The sequence below is a fragment of the Bos indicus x Bos taurus genome, chromosome 20, assembly GCF_003369695.1.
Source record: "Bos indicus x Bos taurus breed Angus x Brahman F1 hybrid chromosome 20, Bos_hybrid_MaternalHap_v2.0, whole genome shotgun sequence".
In the NCBI taxonomy this organism is placed as follows: domain Eukaryota; kingdom Metazoa; phylum Chordata; class Mammalia; order Artiodactyla; family Bovidae; genus Bos; species Bos indicus x Bos taurus.
In genome coordinates this window covers 67,373,731-67,398,823 of record NC_040095.1, presented here as the reverse complement: position 1 = coordinate 67,398,823, position 25,093 = coordinate 67,373,731, and the positions used below count along the sequence as shown (strand labels likewise).

At 48.6% G+C, this 25,093-nt stretch overlaps 1 protein-coding gene across 2 annotated transcripts in view; it reads left to right on the top strand.

Annotated features, from left to right (window-relative positions):
* ICE1 (interactor of little elongation complex ELL subunit 1) overlaps window positions 1-25,093 on the top strand; it is a 63,207-nt gene that overhangs the window by 17,024 nt on the left and 21,090 nt on the right. Inside the window, exons 4-13 of one of the 2 annotated variants that reach the window (XM_027519914.1) lie at window positions 488-506; window positions 1,281-1,392; window positions 3,567-3,643; window positions 4,593-4,630; window positions 7,329-7,411; window positions 7,623-7,662; window positions 7,740-7,796; window positions 14,852-14,938; window positions 17,091-17,464; window positions 19,482-24,044. In XM_027519914.1, coding sequence (XP_027375715.1) covers window positions 488-506; window positions 1,281-1,392; window positions 3,567-3,643; window positions 4,593-4,630; window positions 7,329-7,411; window positions 7,623-7,662; window positions 7,740-7,796; window positions 14,852-14,938; window positions 17,091-17,464; window positions 19,482-24,044 — 5,450 coding nt within the window. The remainder of the gene's footprint in view (window positions 1-487; window positions 507-1,280; window positions 1,393-3,566; window positions 3,644-4,592; window positions 4,631-7,328; window positions 7,412-7,622; window positions 7,663-7,739; window positions 7,797-14,851; window positions 14,939-17,090; window positions 17,465-19,481; window positions 24,045-25,093) is intronic. The other variant, XM_027519915.1, reaches the window with a different exon arrangement.

Genomic DNA, 25,093 nt, shown 5'->3' with positions numbered 1-25,093 from the left:
TCAGATCTCCCACATTGCAGGCTAATTCTTTACCATCTGAGCCAACTGTATTCATTAAACATATAGATACATATATGTATACGATTTTAGTAAGTACAGAACGCTTGTTTGCTGGAACTGTGCTCTGGACTCTGAGAAAGGAAAGGCAGGACATGCAGGGATTCAGGGTCGTTTTTGTTAGTTGTTTATTCCTTTGTCTTTGCTTTTGTCTGGAGTTTCATATTAATCATACAATTAATCAAGAATCTTTTAATTTAGAGAAATATATATTTCGACTTACTGTAATGCTGTAAATTAGGAGTAGCTCAGTGAAAAGCTTTTTATCATATGTTATAGGTGGAACTTTGAATGTTGTTTTCTAGAAATTATGATCACCTGTATGTATATTGAACACAGATTATTACAGTTTTAAAGGGAGTTTTATCTTCAGACCCGCTACCTGGTACCTGTAGATAAAGTGGTCACAGTTTTCTTTAACCAGTTTTACAGCTGCAGTTTGCAAGAAGGTAAGCTACCTGTTTTCACAGTCAATGCAGGGTAGACATTTACTGAACTGGATTTCTACACAAATTCAGCAAAGTGCCACATAGCATTGACCCATCATGTAGGCTTTTTTGAGTGCTCATAATAAAAGATGTACATTTTCCTTCCTGTTAAATTGTCTAAATGAATTCTTACTGAGGTCTTAAATTACAGCCTAGGGTTTGGCTTTTCAGTTACTTTTACTGACCATGTGGCTTGAATTGAAGCTTATTGCTATCAGTTATTGTCTCTGAATTGACAGTTTAATGTGGTTCACTGTGTATATTCTAAACAATTTAAAATAATCTTACTTAGAATTTAGTAGTGTTGTATACAATGCTACTGATTACACTTACCAATTAGAAGAAGGCAAAGTGTAGTTATAAAATGAATCAAAAAGTTGCCTGTCGTTTAATTTAAATCAGTGGTGATGAGTTTTTTATTGGAAAAGCCACATCACTTGATAGACAGTCCCAGTATTCTTATGTTCTCCAGTGGATTGAGAGCCTGTGGTGTTTGCTTCTCAGATGGCTTTTGATGTACTTTTATTAGAAATAGAGTCATGTCAAAGAAATAAAAAGTGATATGTAAATAATTTTGGTATTTAAAAATACCAAAATAAATAGAATGTGTTTAAAAAGAGATTCTTATTTTCTTTTTTGTTTTTAGAAAAAAAAATTGAAACTCACCAGTAGATATATTTAATAATTCATCATAGATACTTCTCATAATAACGTTAATGCTTTGTCCATTTTTAGAGAGAATAGTACTTTGCATCACCAAGTGGAGCAGATGCTTCAGAAAATATCTCCTCTACAGAAATGTCAGGAAGAACTGGGATTTTTAAAAGCTGAATTAGAAGAGAAAAAGGTACCTAAAGTAATTTTCCTATAAAGGTTTATCTTTGGTAAAGTAAGATCTGCTTATTTCCTGTCACTGGGATAAGGGGACTTTGTGTATCTTACTTAACAAGGAGAGAGAGGTGCTAGGACTCTTAAGTGTGCTGCTATCCTTAGAGAACACTGAACTAGTTGACTGATGGCTCAGTCCTTAACAGTAGTTATTAGTGATTAATGTAATGCTGTATTAGTTGCTTTTGGAGAAGGCAATGGCGCCCCACTCCGGTACTCTTGCCTGGAAAATCCCAGGGACGGAGGAGCCTGGTAGGCTGCAGTCCATGGGATCCCAAAGAGTCGAACACGACAGAGCGACTTCACTTTCACTTTTCACTTTCTTGCATTGGAGAAGCAACCCACTCCAGTGTTCTTGCCTGGAGAATCCCAGGGACGGGGGAGCCTGGTGGGCTGCAGTCCATGGGGTCACATAGAGTCGGACACGACTGAAGCGACTTAGCAGCAGCAGTATTAGTTGCTTATGCTTTTTGAGAGATTTAGTAGAACCACCTTTTAGCTGTGAATTTGTATGACTTTGTGTCCTGCATAGCTTGCTTTCTCTGTTTTTCTTTCTGCCATTGGGGTGGCTCAGACGGTAAACAGTCTGCCTGCAATGTGGGAGACCTGGGTTCTATCCCTGGTTTGGTAAGATCCCCTGGAGGAGGGCATGGCAGCCCATTCCAGTATTCTTGCCTGGAGAATCCCATGGACAGAGGAGCCTGGCAGGCTACAGTCCATGGAGTCACAAAGAATAGGACACAACTGAGCAACTAAGCACAGCACATAAGTGTAAAATAACATGCAAAAGTTCAAACTTTATTAAACTTAGGGAAAAAATTAGGTTCTCTGTTTCAAAAACCCGGTTTCAATAAAACAGTTTTAAGTGCTGTAAACTTATTTTTTAATATAAAATTCATGTTACTCTTATTGGAGCTCTAGAAGAGAATTCATGGCTTTTCCACATTACAAACTCTGAAGCCGATAGGTAGGTGTTTAGCGTGAGACGAGTGGTAGCCACGCTGCTGCCTGTCTCCTTGACCTGGTAGCACTTGTGCCTCTTAGTCTGCAAGTCGTGCCGTAAGGTCATGCCGTGTGCCTCCTTGAGGTTTTTCTACTTTAACAGTGCTTGATTTTCCTGTTCGTTTAGAAAGTATTATGTATTTATCTACGTGGTGAAAGATAAACAATCGTGCTGAATTTTGTCTGCCCCTGATGACAAAGTAATGTCATCAATCATACCTGAGAGGAAACATTAATACTGGAGTCAGAGTTGAATAATAAACCCTCAACAGTCAATCCCTTAGTTTGTCTTTCAAAGAATTCCTCAGCTTCTGAATCCTCAGGCCCCTCATCTGTAAAAAGGGGTCATGAAGACCGTCTGTCCGAGCTCTGGCCGTTGAAGAACCGTGTGCACAGGAGGACTATGTGACCAGGCTCAGTATGTTCCTTTCCCATCCCATGATGCCTGTAGCTGTGCCTGTGGTTGGTGTGAACATACCCCCTTGGTTACCAGGAACGGTAATGATTGATATTTCTGCATGGTGGTAATAATTGTTGTGTAGTTGCTCAGTTGTATCTGACTTACTGCAACCCCATAGACTGTTGCCAGGTTCCTCTGTCCCTGGGATTTTACAGGCAAAAATACTAGAGTGTATTGTCATTTCCTACTCCAGGGGATCATCCTGACCTAGGGATTGAACCTGCATCTCCTGCATTGGCAGGTGGATTTTTTTTACCACTGAGCCACCTGGGGAAGCCCAGTGGCAATAGTAACTTACATTTATTAAGCTCAAAAATTGCCCTAGGGTTGTTGAATTCTAATTGGTTGAGACAAAAATACTAGCTATTCAAATTTACGAAGATTTGGATTTACCTTAAAATTAGCATATTTAAAATTTTATAGCTCTGTTTGACTAGACTGTTAATCATGATATCTCTATTGAGAGTTTGGCTATATCTGTTAAAGTGTTCAATGAATTGTACTTTGGTTTCCTGCCTAAACATTTTATTCATTTGGTTAATTTCATACTATTAAATGATAGTGCTTTAGCTTATCAAGGTCAAAATCAGTTATCACTCATGGTCAGTGACTTTCACATTGGTGAATGTCAATCAATATGTACATTTCAATATATAAAATTTCTTTTCCAGAGTTCTCTAAAGTTGTATCAGGACACTCATCAGGAATATGCTCGTGTGAAAGAAGAATGCTTAAAAACTGATGCTCAGTACGTATTTAAAAATTACTGTGAAAATAAGGCGTCCAAACTGGAAACTGTGTAGTGCTTATATGAGTAGTGTTGTCTTCTCTCTGTCTTTGGGTTTATTCGCCATAATTAATGGGGTGATCTTGAACTAGTCTCGCAACCTTGATTTCCGCATGTCTGGAAATTCTGTGTTAAAGGATTAATAGGATAAAATACCCTGTCGTATGTTGAGGGCTTACACAAAGAAGGAACTCCATAAAAGTTTTTATGTCTATATGTGTGTGTGTGTCTGTGTTACGTTTTCATAGAGAAAACAATTGGCATCTCCTTTTTTTTTAACCAGTCCTTTAACATGTATTATGTGGAATGGGTCTCTTTGTCCCATTAAGGCAAAGGGCTCTTCCAAAATGTCAGTTAACTGTTTTAAAGTCTAATACTATGTTCACATCATTTACAAAGCTTGTGAACTACATGTACAGTTATTTCACAGTAACTCAGGAGACTTTCTCAGAGGGTTTCCTACCTTCTCTGACTCAGGAATCTTTCCTAAAACTGAAAAATTGTAGTTTTCTAGCCACTGTCTCCTATAAAATGGTGGTGTGACTGTTTCCATCAGACATGCTTCTTAAAGTAACCTCACCTGATCAGTGCATCACCTGGACACACGAGCGTGACTTAGATGAACCACGCTCACCTAAGTTCGAGGCGTGGCATGCCTGATAAACAGAGAATTTTAAATCCATTTTCCAAACACTGCGTGAAAACAGCATACCTTTGTTTCTGTGGTTTGCTCTGCCTTCTGAACAGTTGGTGGTGGTAGTGGTGGGTGTGTGATGCTTGTCGTGGCTAACGTTTTGTTACATAAATCTCAGTACTTTAAAAAAACATGTATCACAGATTGTGAGGCTGTAATACGTTTTTTCTGTTAATACTTCCCTAACCCTGTTAATATGTACAATTGTGTTATCAGGAAGAAGAAGCTAGAAGCCAAAGTGAAGAAGCTGGAAGGTAATTGGCACCCTGTTACCCCGCTGGTGGGAGCCATCACCCTTGTGCGAGCGATTGGTGTCTGTCTGTGCAGGGCTGCAGTTCTCAGTCAGCCGGTCCCGTCCTGGTTGTGACGGCGTATCCCTGGGAGAGCACATTTAGGGTACCCTTAGGCAGAAGGGTGAGCACCACGCTCCTCTCAGTTCCTGAACAGACGTGCAGGTCCTTGTCGTGTTCACTCAGAACACAGCTCACAAGTTCCATGTAAGAAGCAGCAGTCATTCAAAGGAGTTAATTTTGAAAGCTGAATCTCATGGGGCCTTCTCATTTTTTCGTGATGAAATCAGTGGTTAGTAGGAAAAGATACTCCTTTTAATACTCAGAAACTCAAGAGTATTTGGATGTTCATGACTCCCGTGATGGAGAGATCTCTGTGAGGTTCCCTGCATCGGGGCTTTCCACTTTGTCCCTGACAGTCCACCCACCCACCCCTGCCCCGCCCCACCACCACATGGTCAGGGCCGTGTGTCTGCACTGAGCAGGTGGGGTGCGGACGCCACACAGGGGGGTCTGCTCTGTCCTCCTGTGGCAGCCAAGAGCCCTTTCAGGAGTCGAGTTTGAGATCTTCCCTTCTGTTTTTCCCCATTCACTCAGTGGCTGTGATGTGGAGACAGCATCAAGTAGAGACGAGGGGGCCCTGCAGACCCTCCCTGGCCCTGGTCCCCTGCGCGCTCAGCCCGGTGTGGGCCGGGCTGCCCTCTTACTGTTGGCCCTCCCGAGCCTGCCCTGCCCTGTTTCCACACCACTAGTGCTCTGCTTCAGAGGACGGTGTACTTTTTGTAGTTAATTTTTTATTGAAGTATAGTTGATGTATAGCATTGTGTTAATCTCTGCCATACAGCATAGTGACTCACATAATATAAACATTCTTTTTAAAATAAGCATCCTTTTTTATCTTTTCCATTACGGCTCACACAGCAGATTGAGTTTAGTCCCTGTGCTGTGTGGTAGGACCTTGCTGGTGTCCGTTCTGTGAATACTGCTTGGCATCTGCTAACCCCACACTCACACCGCCTCTCTCTCCATCCCCTTTGGCAACCAGGAGTCCGTCAGAGAGCAGCTTAGTTTAGAGTGTGAATTGAGAATTTGAATAGACGTTGCTGAATATGTTTCCAGTTATTAACTTGCCTAAATTGAGCCCAGTTTTTCAGATTTAAGCTCTAAATATTTTGGTAACAACTTTTCCCCTGATTTGGTTGTTGCAAAAGCATTGTGGCAGTAAGTACAACATCACTGTGTTCCTTCCCAGATGACCTCTCGCTAGTGTGTGGGGATAACTGTCTGTTTAAAGACATGTTTTAAAGGGATCCAAAGTGCCTGTGAGAGTGTATGAAGCTATTACAACAAACTTCCTTTGAATCAAAAATATATTTTTCATGTGACAAAAACATGTTTCTAGTAAGTGATGAAAGGTTGTTGTTGAATCGTGAAGACACCGGGATTCTTGGCCCCCGGAGGAGAAGAATTCAATCCAGGGCCAGTGATGAGGCTTGATCGCTCAGAGCTTTTGTGTAATAAAGTTTTATTAAAATATAAAGGAGATAGAAAAGGCTTCTGATATAGGCATCAGAAGGGGGCAGAAAGAGTACCCGCTTGCTAGTGTTAGCAATGAAGTTATATACTCTGCAATGAATCCAAAGAATGTCTGGAGGTTATAAAGACCTCACCAGACCTACTCCCATAATTTACATTTTAAGATAACAGAATTAGCCAAAAGGTTTAATCCAGAGACTGTCCTCAGGCAGGATACATTATTGTTATATAATCCTAAGAAATGTAGAGAAGGAAAAAAAGGTTTGTCCTTTCTTCCTCCTTGAGAATTCCAGACCCCTCTCTCCTTGGGGACCCCTAGACTCCTTATCAACCTGCCTAGGAAATGACTCTCTCAGTGATAGGACATAGAAATCAGGTGAAGAAATAGACAAGTTTGTTAGAGGAATCAGGAGGGGACTGTCTCTATGGTGTTTATAGGATTTTATTTCTCATAGCAATTGTCTGTGAACATACTTGGATGCAGTCAGTACTGGTCAGGTTCTTCATAGTGTAGTTGAACCCTTCAGTGCTCAGAGCCAAAAACTTGAGTGAAGAGTTTGCTCTTGGTCCACAGGGGAGCTACACAAACGTGTTAGAAGTGCCTCTGTGATAAAGTTACGGGACTTGGGGTGAGTTGACTTGAGGCAGGGTAACTCCGAGCAGGCAGGCACAGCAGTGTAGTAAACACCAGGAAGGCTGTCCCTCCCCTGGACGAAGAGCAGGGTCTGAACCTCTGCTGAGCAAATCACACCCCTGAGTCTGGCTCCAGAGTGCTGCTGGTTGTTGAAGAGTGTGCACATCAAGCCTCTCCTCTGCAGGTCTTGCGTGTGGGCCTTTTGCCTGACTGAAGGGATTGGGTTGGCTTGTTTGGGGATTGGAAAGGTTTCTTAAGGCCTATGACAGTTCTTCATTTCTGTAGATAATAATAGTTCAATCAAAAGTGTTTCTGCCTTTATTCCTGATTCTGACAGAATACTGAAAGAATGACAACTTTACAAAATCTGTTTCAAATTTGAAAAAAAAATGAGAAAAGCTCTCAGTAGGTTTTTTGAGTATTTTATCAATGGTACTTATAAATTTGGTAAATAATTTTTTTCTTTTACTTCACTGTACTCTTTAAATAAAGAGGCTGCTGTCAAGCAAACTCAGGACTTCAAGCAACTAAGGAATGAAAAGAAAATACTTGAAAAGGAATTTAAGAAGACACAGGTAATAGATCACAGCAGTGCCGCCTGTGTTCGGGTCTTCTCTCCAGGCCTGCTCGTGTCCTCTCTCAGCACAGGGGGTCCCCATCATGCAGAGTCAGAGGCCCCACAGATGCAAGGGCAGTAAGGGGTGCCCCGGGCTGCCCCTGTGCATCCCATCCAAAACAGCTGCCCTCCCATCCACCGCATACACTGCTTCTGTTTTGTTTTCACAGGAAAGACTTGATGAATTTTCTAAACAGAAAAATGAAAGGGGTGAGTATTCAGTTAATGCTTACTTAAAAATGCTGTTTCAACACACATTATTCTAACTCTTTTCCCCCACATTTTAGAACTGAGACATATTGGAACACAAATTTCAAGTGATTCTTACGGAAGCATCGATAAAAGTGAGTATATTACAAATTTGGTTTTAATCTCTGTGCATTTCTTTCAGTGGTTTGGGAGGTTGATTGTTACTGTCACCTATAATGATGGGGATTCTAGGGCTCATAGATGATTTTTGTTAGAAGAGACCCCTCCTGTTTCCTGTCATGATTAGATCTGTAACCTTGCTGTCGGATAAAACAGTCCAGTGAATGAAAGAGCCAAAAAGCTGGGAGAGGTATAACTTCCACACTTGGCAACAGTTTATCCAGTTAACGCTCGATTTCTTAGGTGCCAGGTATATGGAAGTGGCCAAAGGCAGGCAGGGAGACCGTGGAGTCCGAGCCCTCCAGGGTGTTTTGGCAGACAGAAGACCTGGGGAAGGCCGGGCGTCCCACGGAGGGTGCGGCTGTCCTCTGGGAGAAGGGTTGCCCCACGCCCTACTCGTTGCCTGCTGTGCCCACCGCCACGTGGGTGGAGGCACGATGCGAGGAGTGGAGACCTGGGGCTCACATCACCACTCCCACCTTCCGTGGGACCTTTGGTCGTGTACTTCCTGTCTGTGTGTTTTCATTCTCAGTTTTGAAAAAGGTATGAATTTCTGCTGTGCTAGCTCATACTTTTTTGATAGAGATAAGTTCAAAATGATTAATAAGTAATGGTATTTTCATGTCATCCATCCATGTTTTTTCCAAATGGAAATTATTAAAAACACGTTTTGTGCAGGTATGTAGTGTGTCTTCAGAAGTCTCCTCTACCTTTTTTCCTTCCTTTATTTTTTTTAGTCTGCAGTTCAAGGCTTCAGCTTAGACTAACAGTTGGCACATTTCAGCTGCCTGGGCCCCAATTCCCCGTTTGTCATCATCATTGATACATGGTTCCATGTGTCTGTGGCTCTTCCTGCTCCGAGGTGTGGAGACTCTTGCGTACTGGTGCTGCTGAGAGAAAGCGAAGGCTGGGTAGTGCTTGGCTTTGCCAGCTGACAGCCAGCTCTTGGGTTTGGTCGTCTCAGTTTTAGGAGTCAGCCGTTATCAGGCCTCCTGTTTAAAACAGAACCCTCACCCCCTTCCACAGTTGCTCACTAGCCTCACGTTCTGATTTTTTGTCAAAGAACTACTTAATAGTTTTACTAGAACTAGTAAAATCTTTTTTTTAACATATCTTCTCTGTAAGGGAAAGGATCTTCTTTATTTTACTTTTTACAAATGAAGTCTTTAGGAATCTGCTGATTATTTAGCTTGGAGCTTGATGGGTTTAATTCCCAATGCTTAAGTATATCTTTTAACAGTTTCCTCTGTTAATACTGGACTTCTGAAGGACATTATGAGTTAGAAAGAGCATTGGGCCGGCTTCACTTTTGAAAAGACTGCCTGAGTCCTGTGTTGGCCTGTCTTTCTTTCATGTTCCTTATCTAAAGATGGCAGAAGATTAAAAAAAAAAAAAGAATAGTTAAAAAGTGCTAACAATTATTGAGGAAGGTATAAAGCAGATGGTGGCAATTGGTGATGAAATCCCCAGTCACAGAGAAAATCGCAGCCCTCCAAAAGCAGGCTTTGACTGCGGGAGCCTGGCATCCCCAGACTGGGGGTGGTGTGGGGGCGAGGAGGAGCAGTGTGACTGATGGGGTGGGAGGGCTGCTGCTGTCTAGCTGCACGTTGTCACAGGCTGTGACCCAGACTGGCTGCAGGCCACGGCCCAAGTTTAGTCTTCTGATGAGTTAGGACACAGGGTGGCTGTGGGTGTCAGAAAATTGGGTTAATGGTGCTGCTTTGAAGGATAGCTCCCCCTGTTTCCAGAGAGAGAGGTATGTGTGCGCCTTGTGGCTCCTCACTGTTCTCGCTCGCTTGCCCTCCTGATGAAGGCATGTCCTGCAGGTTCATGGCACAAGGACCTGCGTTTATTGCCAGAGGAGTAGCACTGTGGATGGAGGCTGAGGAGATGTGCTCTGGCTGTGCACGGTGCTCCTGTCCTGGGGAAGGGCAGGGACAGGAGAGAAAACCACCAGGAGCGAGCAGGCCCCGAGGGAACAGTGGTCAGTCGTGAGCAGGGAGAAATGTCTCCAGCCCAAGTTGTGTCCTTAGAGAGCATCTGAGGGCATAGCCATGGGCCACTGCTGTGACGTCTGAGTCAGTTCTCTGATACTAAAAACATGATTGTAGAGGTGAACCCCCTGGAAAGGCTGGATTGCTGAGTGGGCAAGTATAAGATTGCTTTGATGAGCCAAGGGATTTAATTGTGGATATCTCTCAATATGTGGTATAAAAAGATAAGGAAATAAAAGGTGTTAGGGAAAATCTGAGATGTTGGAGTATAGAGCCAGGTGCTGTGATGGTCACCTAGGACTTCCCAGAGCAGAGAACAGAGCTACTGTTTGCAGAGAGAGTGTGATCAAGAAATGACAGAAAATTTCCCAGATCAAGACCCTGATGTGATAGTTACATTAGAAAAGCCTGTCAACTGTAGAGCATGATTTTTATGTACAGTCTCCATCCCTGACTTGTTCAAAGGAAATAAATTTAAAAACAAATGACACAGAAAGATTGAATAGAGGGGGATGGATATAGAAATTGCAGTTCAAGCAAATTCTAACTTGAAAGCAGTCATATAACACAAAGGGCTTCCCTTGTATTTCAGTTGGTAAAGAATCTGCCTGCAATGCAGGGGTCCTGGGTTCGATCCCTGGGTTGGGAAGATCCCCTGGAGGAGGAAATGGCAACCCACTCCAGTATTCTTGCTTGGAGAATCCCATGGACACAGGAGCCTGGCACTATGGGGTCACAAGAGTTGGACACGACTTAGCAATTAAACCAACTGTATAATGCAAAAGAATAATTCATGCCTAGGAATGAATTTGCCTGGATTAAAAGGAACTGTTTAGAATGGTCAGCAGTACAGTTCATCAAGAAGATCCTGCTCTTGTGACCTTCAGGCATAAAAGTGCACTAGGTGAAGTGCCTGGGCATTCTAGGGGAAAGAGCCACATCTGACTTCACGAAAGACTTCAGTGTGTTTGTTAGAAACAGAGAGTAAAAGCAAACAAATGGGAGATGGAATGGGAATAATGACTGCAGGATGGGTGATTTACATTGACTCTCAAAGCCCGGGGATTCTGTAAACTACTTGTCAAACATGCCTAAAAGCTGACTACTAAATAAAAAGCTGCAATCTGAGATTAGGTTATAGATATTTCAAAAGATATTAATAAAAACCTCTCCTATCTCCTTCCTGAAAAACTGGTAACCGAACACACATAATAAACTGCTCTTGGATAACAGAAAAGATAAAAGCTGAAATACTAAGCAGTTTTGGAAATTAACAAAAATAAGGCAGCATTTTGGAGAAGGCAATGGCACTCCACTCCAGTACTCTTGCCTGGAAAATCCCATGGACGGAGGAGCCTGGTGGGCTGCAGTCCATGGGGTCTCGAAGAGCGGGACACGACTGAACGACTTCACTTTCACTTCTCATTTTCATGCACTGGAGAAGGAAATGGCAACCCACTCCAGTATTCTTGCCTGGAGAATCCCAGGGACGGGGGAGCCTGGTGGGCTGCCGTTTATGGGGTCGCACAGAGTCAGACACAACTGAAGTGACTTAGCAGCAGTGGAAAGGCAGCATTTATTAAAATCTTTGAGATATTGCCAGTATTCAGTGAGTGATCCATGGTTGTAAGCGATGTTGTGAGGATATGTGAGGATAGACACAGGGCAGCCTCGGAGGAAGGGTCCCGGAGACACACCCTGTGTGCCAAGTGGCTTCGGTCACATACGACTCCTTGTGACCCCATGGACTGTAGCTCGCCAGGCTCCTCTGTCTGTGGAATTCTCCAGGCAGGAATACTGGAGTGGGTTGGCTTGCCCTTTTTCAGGGGATATTCCTAAGACAGGGATCGAACCCAGAGTCTCTTTAGGTCTCCTACATTCACAGGTAAATTCTTTACCGCTAGCAGTACCTGGTAAGCCATGCTAGGACGCAGGAATTACCGTAAATGAAGCGAGAATTCCAGAAAATGAATGACTTAAGAAGGTAGCAAAATACAACAGAAACCCAAGGAAAATAGGAGGAAGGAACTGATGAAGAAGGAAACATAAATGAATGAAATAGGAAACAGAGCAGTTAACTTAGGGCCGTTGAAATGAACAGCTGGATCTCTGCAGTGCTGGTGAAGCTGACCAAGAAAGGAAGGCAGAAAAGCTTCGTAGCACTAGGACTGAGGACGCTGTCAAACTACATCTTGAGAATTTCTGAATTTCACAAATTTCAGATTTTATCATGTTTGTAAAATGGACTGTTTTGTAGGAAAACACGCTCAGATTGACATAGAGCAGTTGTTGGAATATCCTGAACAGAGAAATAACTCGTAAGAAAGTTAAAAATTAAAGATAATACTATGGAAGCTCTGGATGGCTTGCAGGTGAGCAGATCTTCAGTGAAAACCTGATGTCTTTATCATTGTTTTTGCTTTAGGACTGCTCCTGTCTTGTTCTTCTGACTAGCAGAACCGTGTGCCAAAACTAACTGTGTGCGTGAAAATGCGCACACGTGTCTTCAGCACTTAGAACTGTCACTTAGCAGTGAAGCTGTGAAAATACTAAAACTGTAAGAACTCACATCTGTTAGTAATATAGAATATGGACAAAGTATGACTGAGGATTTATCTCAGGACTACGACAACAGCTGGTTAAGAGGGACATGATAGGGTCATCTCAATTCAGCATCCATTCCTCATTAAAAAAAAAGACGAGATAATAATAGGAAAAAGCACTTCGCACTTGAGAAACGTGAAGCACTGAGAGCCTAGTCGTTGCATCAGAGACGAGGCGAGCCTGCTCCTCCACCCTTCTGTGTCTGCTGGGGACCTGAGCCATGCGCCCGAGTGGACTCACAGCGCAGGAGCTGTCAGATTGCTGTCATTGGAAATGAGGGCACTGACGAGGTGGAGAAAGGAAGATAGCAGTGTTGGAGCTCGGGCGAGCGCTGGTGCTTACAGTGAGGACGCACGGTGGGTCTTCACTAGTCTGTCAGAACAGATGGCATAAGAACAGTCCGTTCTCAGGTGGCCGCAGATCGGTTAGACACCCAGGGAAGTACCTGAAGGCAGCGTGCCTGCCTCTGTGAAGACAGCTCTAAAACCACTGAACATGCACACAAATGCTGTGTTCCTGGATGTAAACAGTGAAGGCATAGAGATGGGAATTTTACCCCCATGTATGTATAAATATATATTCTTAAGACTGGATGGGGAAGGCTTATCAGAAGCAATAGACCCGTAATAACAATTTAATCCTGAGCCAGGGTCATGCTAGCACAGATACTAAAATATAGTTACAAGGTTGTTGTGATTAAGGATGCGTGCCATTCATGTGGACACTGACAAGTCAGTGGAGTAGGCAAGTCTAGAAACGCTGTCCTCGGAGATGCCTGGCGTTTGATAAAGGAGGCGTCTATCACAGGGTCAGGGGAAGGCGTGTGGTTCAGCCGAAAGGTTTTCACGACCAAGTCCCGAAAGTGCCAGGATGCAGGCTGTTTTCTGCTTGCTGGTATCGGATAGTTCTCGTGTCAGACTGGAAGTAATGAAGGCGCTTAGCTGGAATAGGCATAGCTCTGGTTAATAGCCTCTGTAAGAACAGAGAAGGAACTTTCTTGTGTATTTTTTTTCAGGTTCCTTGTTTGCTGCTTTGGGTATTTGTAATAAGCAGAGATCCTGGTCAGGTCATTTAAGCAAAGGGTGTCATGGTATTTGGAAGCAGGCTTTGGGTGGGTTAACTACAGTGTAGATAAACTACTTGATCATAGAACTTTGCAGCTTGAATATGGATGCACCTCACCAGCGACTGGCTAATGTGGGTCAGGAGAGGCTGGAAATGCCCACATTTCCCAAGTTCTGTACGTTTGCCCAGTTTGTCCTGGTCCTTTTTCTGTGGAATTAATTTATTCATTATGGAATTCTACTATAGATGTAGTTTGCCATTAAATAGGGCTGTCCTGTTCCAAAATTTGTGATTCCTTGGAGATATTTTAGTTTAGAAGATTGATCTTTTTAACTTCTCTAGAACTGGATTAAAGATTTCAGTGTTTTCAAGAAATGATTCTGTTTAATAACCTCAAGTGAGCTACAACAGAATTTTGAGGTGACTTGAAATTACCAGGTACTTAATAATTATTTTCAGTTAAATATTAAGTAATGTGGCTTGTCTTTTTATATGTATTTGACACGAACTATTCATATTTATATTTTGATGAATGTTTTTTGCTTGGAACATTTTGAGGAATTTGTATTTTTAATGTTAAATTTACTTTAAAACCACAGTGTGATATTCTTAATGTTATATGACTTTCATTTAGTTACAATTGTCCTTTGCCTTTCAACTTGAACCAGTGATTCTTAACCACTTTAGAAATTCAGACCCATTTGAAAAAAATTTTCAAAAATTACAAAGCTCTCACTTTGCTTATATAGACGTAGATGCTTCCTTCTGTGTGCTCACGTGGGTGACTCTCTCTCCCTCTCCATATGTCTATACCCGCACGTTGATCTCCTCTCATTTCCCCTTAAGGCCATAAAAGAATTTCCCAAGACCCACGAAGCCCCTAAGTTAACTACCGCCTGGTCACCTCTGGTGGCATTTCTGATGACCTCATGGAACTGAGCTGATACTGTTTCTTCTGTGTAGAATCTGTGGAGCGGTGATCTATACCGGTCCCTCTAGCTGGGCTTCCTCCCTGCGCTCCCCAGTCACGTCACTGTCTGTGGAAAATGCAGAGACCAGAGATTTGTTTGTCATGTGCGTGCATAATGGAGGTGAAGACCTTTCCCAACAAGCACGCTGGGTTTTCTGAGTCCTACCCTGTGTGCTCTGCACCCTCCAAGCAAAACCCAGGCTTGTGTTCAGCCTTCAGTCAACATGCTTTCACATTAGTAGCCAGCTGAATTGTGTTCAGTGATGGAAGGAGGGGAAGGGGGTTTAAGTTACCTAGTTTTCTAATTCCCTGATAAATCCCGATTTCCCAGGAGTGTGTTTTGGCCTTGGGCTGAATGAGCCAAATGACATGACTAACACTTGCCTCTCTTCCACAGGGAAGGTAAAACTGCTTCTGAAGGAGCTCTGGCTGTGCATCAACACCACACACAGACTCCCGGGTGAGGGTGGCAGATACATCCCAGGTGAGGGGGAAGCTTCCAGAGCTTCATTTCATACAGCAGCAGCGGTGTTTACTGTGGACGTTGTACGTCTTTAGTTTTTTTTTTTTTTCGTCTTTAGTTTTTAATTTCTCGAATCTCTCATTGAAAGAGTGAAATAAACTGAGATGGGCGCTTGCCATCATCCAAAACCCTGTTCCTTCTAGCATGATTTCTAGTCTCGTTGAATGCGTCTGGTTTTGAATTTTGTAATAGCTGCTTCATCAGGGAACATCCACTGGGAAACCAGAAGGACTCGTAGAGGGAGTGTGTGTGGCTGGTGCAGGTGGAGACCGGGTTTCACCGTTTCTCCGCCCATGTCACTTTCCCTGGATTCCTTTAATTCTGGTGGCTCAGATGGTAAGGAATCTGTCTGCAATGTGGGAGACCTGGGTTCGATCCCTGGGTCAGGAAGATCCCCAGGAGAAGGGATTGGCTATGCACTCCAGAATTCTTGCCTGGAGAATTCCATGGACAGAGGAGCCTGGCGGGCCCCAGTCCATGGGGTTGCAAAGAGCTGGACCATGACTGAGCGACTCATGCTTCCACTCTCATTTTTTTCTGCCTTTAGTTGCCCCTGCTCTGGCAGTTACGGATCTTTCCTTGTCTCCTGACCCTTTTGGAGAGTACAGATCATTGGGTAGAAACCCTGTGGGTTGTGGCATGTTTTCTTGTATTAGAGTGAGGCTGTGTATTTTCCACTAGAGCTCCTAGTGTGTTCTGGGGAGAGAGCGTGTGGTCGGCCTTGTCCTGGGGGCTGTTAACCTTGATCTCTGTGGAAGGTGATGTCGGCCCGGTTCCTCCTGTGAAACTGCTGTTGCTTCTTGACTCAGTGGCCACCCCGAGGGAGGCGCTGTGACATGGCACATATCTGTTTCTCTCTAGCCCTGGCCCACTGATTTTAGCTCTGCTGGTATATCTTGTAGGCTGCGATTACTACTTTGTCAAATAGTGGCTTTTGCAATTCCCTTGTTTTCCTAAAGGTATTAACTGCAATTCTTCTGTAAGGAAGAACTGTCATTTTTCTCCACTCACTCATTCATTCACTTTGCATTCACTTCTGTCAGTGTGGTCTCATAGACACTTGTTTTATTCTGTGCATCATAATCCGGTACTTTCACTAGTCATCTTACCGCTCAGGTTGCCCCAGGTGCAGTCACTGGGACCATCTGGGCCTCTTAGGCATGTCCGTCTTTACATCTGGTTCTGCAAACTGTCTCGGGCTCAGCTTGTATTTTTCCCTCCCCAGCCCTGTAATCAGCCACTGCTCCAGGGAGCCCTGAGGCCTTCTACGAAAGGTGTTTTTGTAGCTTTCATATGTTTTTATAGCTTTCAAATATGACAAGTGGTTGTTTCCAGTTAATTGCCAGGACACAGTATTTTTACTAACAATTAGCATTGCTGTTGCTCACCAAAATCAAAACCCAAAGAGAACCGGCATTTCATAGTAGCTTTCAGTTGTGTTATAGTGCAAAGTATTTCTGTGACGTAGTCAGGTTCCTTAGAGTATTGTACAAATACTTTCATGGGGTGGAGGTGAGAGTTGCTCAGTTGTGTCCGACTCTTTGTGACCCCATCGACTATACAGTCCATGGAATTCTCCAGGCCAGAATACTGGAGTGGGTAGCCTTTCCTTTCTCCAGGGGATCTTCCCAACTCAGGGATTGAACCCAGGTCTCCTGCATTGTAGGCAGATCTTTACCAGCTGAGCCACAAGGGAAGCCCTACATGGAGTAGGCCTGGTATAAGTTGATTTTAGAAGGAGAAATTTGTTTCTTGTCGCCTTGTGGCAGAAGGCTGTTTCTCCCCAATACTGCTGACTTCCCAAGAGAACGAGTGTGTCATCGAGGCCTGTCACCTTGGCCACGGACGGAAGCCTTGGCAGGCATACCCTGCTGCCCGTGGACAAAGGCATCTCACCCTTTCCCCCGGCCGTCTTCTCGTTTACTTGTTGAGGGAAGCGTACTTTGTGGAATGTGTTTAAGTTTTATAGGCTATTCTTTAGGAAGGGATTGTTGGCTTTTAAAAATGTTTCTACTTGGATTTAATACAAGCATTTTGAAGTGTTAAAATAGGTGGTTTTTTTTTTTAATTGATAACTGTAAATAATTTGATATTCACTTTTTTCCCCTTGCAGAAAAACCTGCCCGAGAATACTGCAGATCCATAGAGTTCGGGGAAGATGGGGTGCCCCCTGCAGCAGGTGGCAGTCCCATCCGCACCTCGGCAGTGCAGACGTGCCTGGCAGAACTGTCCATGGAGATTGAGGGTGACTTCTCTGCCTGTGAGGATGTGGGTGGAGCAGCAGGTCGCGACAACGGCCTCTCTCAAGAGGACACGAGTCCCAAGGCTGTGGCGTGGAGGAGCGAGGCTCAGGGCCCTGGTTTTGACGAGGACCTCCAGGCTGCGGTCGACTTCTTCAGGCTGCCCCCGCCTCTGCTGTCCCCAGTGCCCTCCCCGCCGCTGGCATCGCCGCCTCACCTGGGTGTCTCACCCTCTCTGTTTGCACCTGTGAGTGGACACTTTGCACTGGCCTCCCCAGGTGGCCACCTTGTCCACCCTAACGTGTGAGCGCGTTCTGCATAGTGTCAGGGAGGAAGCCGGGAGTTCGTGAGGCACGCCACTGCCCCGGGGTCCGTATCTTGTACTCACACAAGCGCGCACACACGTGCGCACATGTCGTGGCCTTCGTTGTGTGCTGGGGGTGCATTATTACTGTCTTCATCTGCAGTGTGTTTTAAGTCTCCTGTGGAGGACTGTGTCTTAGTTGTTTACTCTTATCTTTAGACACGTAACAGGGATGGAATGAGTGAGTTACACAGGTGTTTGTCTGCCTGGAGTGTTTCAGAGACAGAAGGTCCGTGTATGGCATGCACGCCTGTTAACTTAGGTTGCTGCGTTCTCCACCTTCATGCAATGAATTCATCATCTCTGTATTTGCAGAATGGTTTATGTAATTTCTTAGGAAGTTAGTCTTTTTTTCTCTTTCCTTTTTATTGTTTAAATTGTGAAAATGATAGGGGTCACAAAGAGTTGGACACAAATTAGCAACTTTCACTTCACAACACACTTACTAGGAGACTTGGAAAACACAGAACCAAATTACATATAGGGGAAGTTAGTCTTGACAGAGCAGATTTGCATGCTTTTTGACTTAAGGAAGAAAGAAATTAATGGCTCCTTTGAATCACTTCATTTAGGAACCGTAATGCATATCTGTTATGTTCTGGACATGATGCTGGACACTGCGGGCACAGAGGTGACAGGACCTGGTCACTCTTGCTTGGGTCCTGGGTGCTTGCCCATGAGGGCGCCGTGGTGGCGTCTGCGTTGCCGGGGGCTGGGTTAGGGGCTCACCCTGGTGGGAGGCCGGCGCACACCTAGTGGGAGAGGCCCCCGGATGCTGGCGTCTGGCTGGCCGTGGAGGAGGTGCCGGGTGTCTGGTGCTGTTTACAGAGGTGTGGCACTCTGGACACGGGGAGCGTGCACCCAGACCAGACCCAAGCCCATGTGAGTCTTCAGGGCTTGGCGTTTTCTCCTGACAGCATGGGGAGCTGTCAGTGGGTCCAGAGAAGTGGACCTAAAGGTCGGGTTCCACGTGAGAGTTTCCGTTGAGTTGCGGTGGGGATGGGAAGAAAGTGGGAGACTCCGGGGAGAGGCAGGACCGTTGACTGGAATCTTGGGATCACCAGTGTCCTGCGCTCTTGACCCCTGGACCCAGTAGCCGCACTGGAGTTAACTGATAGACACTGGTTTGGAAAAGGTCTCCAGGCTGAGAGAGCAGCGAGCCTGGTGAGATTTGCAGTGTGGCTGTGAGAGGAGGGGTCGGCCAGGGACGCTGGAGACAACACAGAGAAGAGCCTCTCTGGGTGGGAAATGGTCCACCTTAGGGGTGGGCAGGCCTTCCCTGGGGGTGCCGGGGGGCAGCGGGGGCCTGGGGCCGGCGGTGTCACGGAAGGTCTCCGGAAGAGAGGGGCTGGTTGGGAGTCGAGGAGGGCTTTTGGAGCAGACATGAAGGTCACGGGCCATGGGGAAGGGGAGTAGTCCGTACACGGAGGGGAACTTGAAGGGTCCAGGGATAACTGCAGCTGGGGTGCAGCCTCGGTGAGAGGTATGGGCAGAGGGGCTCACAGGGCAGCCCCTAGAGCACGGGTCGGGCTGGGGGGACCGGGAGGGGCGAGTGGAGGTTGAGAGGACAGCTGGGCGGCTGCCTGCAGTGGGTCTTCTGAGTTGAGGAGGACGGTTCACAGTCAGGACAGAGCAAGCCCTGGGCTGCGAGTGCAGCAGCACCTGGACGCCTCTTGGGGAGCAGCAGTGAGCGTGTGTGGAGCCCTGGGGGGTTTCTCTGAGGAGAGAGGGGGAGGGCCCTGGCTCCCCGACCCCCGCCCACCTACCCATGGGGCGCCTGGGGTGGCCTGCCTTTCTCAGACGCTTCCAGAGCGTGTCCGTGTTCAGTGCATTGAATCAGTAACTGTGTAGTTGGTTTAAGTGGTATTTAACTGATGGATACAATTCCTTTGTTTTTAAGGAACCCTTTGGAGAGGGTGCCAACTCCAGTGATTATGAGTCAGCCCCATGTAGGAACTCGGAGCCTGTGTCCAAAGAAGATCCGCCTGAGGCCCAGGACCGCTGTGGCTTATCTGGAGAGAAGAAAGGAGCTGGAGCCTGGGAGGAGCAGCCCCACACCCGCGAGGCCGCCCTGGCTCTCAGTGCAGGGACCACGCTCGGCTTTGGCACCTTCGCAGCAAACCTGCAGGAGCCCGCAGCTTCATTCGCCTTTGCTCGGGAGCAGCTCTGGACCGTGTCCTCTGAGCTCGGGAGTGGGAGAGAGAAGGGCGTTGTGGACAAGCTGGGCAGACACAGAGAGGTCGGGCAGAAGGACAGGTTGGTGCCCACAGTGTGGACACGTCCCAGAGCCCCGGGTGGCAAGCCTGCTGAGACGCTGTTGGGCGGCCTAGCTCGAGAGGAGGGCACGGCTCATGGTCAGTCAGACCCTCGTCCCCCTCCCCTGGGCCTGCAGCCGCTCAGGGAGCCCAGGGCACCTGATGGGAAGACCCTGCTGTCCCCATGGATCGAATCACCCAAGTTAGAGCTGGCCAGGTGGACACTCATTGATGGAACTGCTTCTGAATCGGGGCGGCAGTCAGCCTCTGGTCATTTCCAGGGACAGCCTAGAGCCTTGGAGAAGGAAAGAGGAGCCACGCAGGGGTGTGTTTCAGAAGGGCCCCCCACCCCGGGAACCGCGGGGCTCAGCCTGGGAGATGCCTGGTCTTGCTCCTCGGCCTCAGGCGCCTCCCCTTGCTGTGGCCACCCCCCGTCTCCCTCGGGGCTGGAGGATGGCGGTGGTCCCGCCATTCCCCCTGCAGTTGGCCCTCCCCGCCCTTGTGGCTCAGAGCAGACCACGCCCGCTGCCGGGGTGACTGCGGTGGAGGTGCCCCCCGAGCCCCCGGGGTGCTCCTCAGGAGGGGCCCGTCTCGAGAGCAGCTTCCCGACTCTGAGCCCCATGTCGGGCACGTCCGATCCTTTTGGTCAGAGGAGCGGCCCGCTGGGATGCGCAGCCTTTGTGAAGGACTTGAGTGATGCCTGCTTGCTCCCGCAGCCTCCGTTCCCTTCACGCTCATCGTTCCCCCCTCGCTCAGCGTTCCCAGGAGCCGCTGGCATTGGGCTGGCTGCTGGGCAGGCACTGAGAGTGGAGCTCGCGCCGGCTCGGACAGGTTTCAGAGCGTCGCCGGGGCCTCTGTCCAGCTTGGTCAGGAGCGGCTTCGGCTTTGGCAGGAGCGCTTCCTGGCACCACAGTGACCTCTTGCGGCGGGGCAGTGAGGCGAGGCCCCGGGCCGTATGGTCCTCAGAGGGCGGTGGGTCGGCGTGCGTGTTCACCAGTGAGGACCGTGGTCCTGCTGCTCCCCGGGCCCCCACGTCCGTGCTGCCCAATCAAGTATCAGTGATCACCAGGCAGGCGCGGCCTGGCCCCGCGCAGCCTGCCCGCCCGGAGACCCCAGCGCCCCACGGCGACGCCCGGGCCAGCTGGCTGGCGTGTGGAGCGCAGCATGGCGGGGAGAGGAGGGACACGAAGAGCAGTGCCCGGAGCCCTGCCTCAGGAGCCCCCGCCTCCTGGGGAAGGTTAGATTTTGATGCTCCAAGTGGTTCTTTCCCAGTAGAAAATTCCCATCATCCTACAGACTGTAAATCCTCATTCTTTTCTGAGAACATCCCGGTCCCAAACCGGGATGCTGTGATGGGCGCCGCGGTGCAGGAAGAGGCGCAGAAGCAGAGCCCTGGTCTCCTGGCCACAGGCGTGGACACGGCCAGCTTGGATGTGGATAAATGTCCAGACACGGACCTGACTCTCTCCGGAGGTTTTCCTGCTGGAGACGCAGTCAGGTGCCCTGGGGCGGCTCTGGCGGTTTCACAGGCCCCACCTGCCCTACAGCGTGGCCTGAAGGAGCGCCTGCTCCTGGAGTCTGAGAGTCCTGGCTGCGCGCCTCTTGAAGGCCTGGGTGCTGCCGAGACCGCATCTCCACGCCCTGCCCCGTGCTGTTACAGCGGCATCCGGGAGGCAGGCGGAGGCGACACCGAGGTAGAGGAGAGCGAGGCGCCCAGCAGCAGCGAGGGGGAGCCCGAGCCCGACCCCGCTCTGGAGCCGGACCTGCACAGCGCCCCCAGGGCCCGCGGGTGGGGTGCAGGGCCTGCAGAGGCTGGGCCATCCGTCGAGGTGGGCTCCCTGACCTCAGCTCTGCAGGACTTCAACATCAGCACGCTGTCTGAGATGGACAGACTGTCCACGTCCGAGGTCGTCATGTTTCTTGAAAGCTGTCAGCTGAGAGATTATAGTTCAGCGGACTCCGTTTCAGAATGTTCTAGCAAAGGAACACTGAATAGAGGAATGAAAGAGGAATTGAAGCCCAGTGGACCATCAGGAGAAGGGTATGGAAGTCAGCTCTGTGAAGAGGAAGCACTGGAGACCTCTGAAGAGTGGGTGGAGTCGGAGGAAGACGACTGTACTTTGCGGGGTCAGCTCCCTCGCTGCTCCCTGGAGACGCTGTCCGAGGTGCTCACCAGGCTCGGGCAGGAGCTGCAGGCCAGCCAGGAGGACAGCGAGGCGGAGGAGGCCGAGGGGCTGCTCCTCTTCAGAGGGCCTGAGAGCGCGACGGCAGAGCACCTCCAGCAGCAACTTCCACCTCTGGACACAGCCATCACCGCCTCACCCACTCCGAGGGCCAGCGCGCACACTCAGGGCGGGTCTCCCACCTGTGCTGAACCTGGCCGCGAAAACACGCAAAGCACTCCTGAGGGCCGCGTGGACGCGGTAAGGCCGGCGGGCAATCGGGAAGAGATCCAGTCAGAACCCGAAGAGCCCTCGGTCCCCAACGCTGACCCGGGGGCGGGGCCTGGAGAGGTGAGGCTCCAATGTCAGATCTCCACGGTGACCTCTGAGGTCATCAATGTGCTCATCAACAAGGATCAGAACCTAGTCATTGAGAAAGGGGACAACTGGACCATCATCAACGGGGTGACGCTCATGCCGGAGCTGGGCCAGGTGATCCTGTGTGACGCCCCGGAGGCCGCCCCCCTTTCCACCCATTCGGAAGAGCTGGCAGCTGGTTTCCTTTTGGTTCCTCCCGTGGAGAGGTCTCCAGAGGCTGGTCGCCCCAGCTCACCTCTTCAGGAGCCCCCATGTGGCCGCAGTGCGGCTGGAACCCAGGAGGATATCTCAAGCAGCGGGCAGAGTGGTAACTTTGATAAAAGTCGTTTGCGAAACAGACCCGTTAAACCCAGCGTGAGGATCAGCTCCGAGATATATGATCAGAACTTCGAGTCACAGGCTGCTCCGTTCGATCACACTTACTGTAACTCGAAACTGGAGCCACTGGGCAAAAATAAGAATCGATCAAAGGTTTCAAACAGAGACCAGTCCAACAAGCCAGTCAGGACTCCGGCATCAGGCCGCGTTGAGACCATTGAGCGCGAAGTCTCTCCGTCGTTCTCAGGGGACAGAGGTCATGGAAGACCCCAAAGAAGTCACACGCACACCATCCTGGCCACCGCCGACACGTCCACACCCGCAGACTGCTGCGTGGACACGCTGAGCAAGATCCGGCAGGAGGTGGGGCCCCCGCTGCCCCCACTGCTGGCCCCCCTGATCGCCACGCCGCCAAGGACGTCCCGCCTGGCATCTCCCCTCATCTCCAGCTCCAGCCCCTCCTCTCCACTGTCCCCGCTCTGCCCAACGTCCCCGTCGTCCGAGCCCCCGGCGCCTCCTGTGACATCCCCGCTGCCGGAGGAGCCGAGGCCCTGCTCTCCTCTGTGTGCCTCCCCGTCGCCGTCATCTGCGCCAGCCGGGAACAGGGTCTTGTCGTCCCCGCTGCAGTTCTGCGCAGCGACCCCAAAGCACGCCCTCCCAGTGCCCGGCCGCCTGCCCCCACTTGCACCCGCCCATCCTGCGGTGGCAGCGCCCCCGGAGAACTCTGTGAAGATCCTGGACACCATGTACCCAGAGCTGTCCGCCCGGGCCCGCACCCTCAACATCCTCAAAGGGAACATCCAGCTCACCCGTGGCCCTCCGGCGAACCGTAAGGGCCTGCCGGGGCCCGTGGGTGCCCTCGCAGGCTTCCAAGCCATCGCTTCCAGCTCCACCGCCTTTGTGAAGGCAGGGGGCAGCTCTGGCAGTGATGGCAAGCAGGACAAGGTGGGCGGCCTGGGGCCTCCGCAGGACCCGGCTGGGAAACGGACACTGTCTGCCAGTGCACCGAGGAGCGCCAAGAGGCTGCGCCTGGACAACGGGTCCCCAGAGCCAGAGCCCACCCCAGAGGGCATGGGCTGCAGCCCCTGGACGGACCTCCCCCAGGCTGCAGCCCCAAGCACAGAGGACAACAGGCATCCTCTCCCGGCCTCGCAGTCCCCCTCCAGCCCTGAAGAAACCGCGGATTCCCCCGACAGAGCCATCACAGAGGCCCTGAGAAAGATCGGGGAGGCGACCTTTGACCTGTTACCTGTCATCCGGAGTCACGTGTACGTGGGAAACGTCTCCACAAAGCCGGTGATGCGAGACCAGGAGAAGGACGTTGTCTACGAGTTCAGCACCACAAAAAAGGTACGCGGCTCCGCTCAGAGAGCGCTGGGATTGCCCGTCCCCCGACCCAGGCTGCCTGCCACCAGCGAGGGGGGCCCTGAACAGAAGGTCCTGTCCCCAGACACAGGCTGCCTCCTGCCAGCGAGGGGGACCCTGAATAGAAGGTTATTGTCCAGGATGGACAGTCACCCCTGTAAGCGTCAGGACCTGTGCTCTATTTCTAGCCAGGAGTTTGTGCATCTGAGAAGCGGTCAGACATTGGAGACTTGGTAGTCTGTATTCACTAGATGAGTTAAAATTTTAAAGGGAAAAAAAGGTGCCCGTCAGGACTTAAAGTGCACAGTTCCTGTTGGTTCTGGCATGTTTAATGGCTCAAAATGGTTTGCCTCAGAGCATCAGTTGCTCTGTAATAGAGCCCTTTTGTCAGTAGTGTTACATACACATTTGAGAATTTTGAGAGAGGGTTAGTGTGTGGGTCTCCCCCTCGCCCCCCACACTTAATGCAGGTCACCAGTCAAATAGGAACACACGCTTAGTTTCAAGAGGAGGTGGAGAGAGAAGTGTGTAGGTTTGCATACAAGGTTTCTTAGGACTTTGCTAGGTTATTATCTTTTCCATGTTCATGTTGATAGTGGGTGGGTGACTTCCAGTGTCCCTGGATTAACATTATTGGTTGTCTGTATATGCCTGGAATCACAGTGGTATACATGTTTATTGTTCATTTCAGAAAGCATAAAGAGCAATGCAGGTAACTTTGGAAGGATGTTTATTTTCACGTGATTGAATATATCAGGTTATTTAGTACTTCTTTACCTGAGTAAGGAAACTGTTACCCAGTATTCTAAGATCTAAACAGGATAAATGTGTAGAGTGTATTGCAGTTCAGAAAACAAGAATGGCAGTAGAATTAGAGTGGATTTCATACACAGAGATTATTTTAGTAAAAGCCAAAAAATAGCAGCTTGTTGGAGTGGCGATAGTGACGAGCATCAAGAGTTGGACCAGCCATAGGCCCTGTGCCCTGCTGACCTCTGCTGAACTGCCCGTCTGCTCGCTGGGGGCCCCCTTCT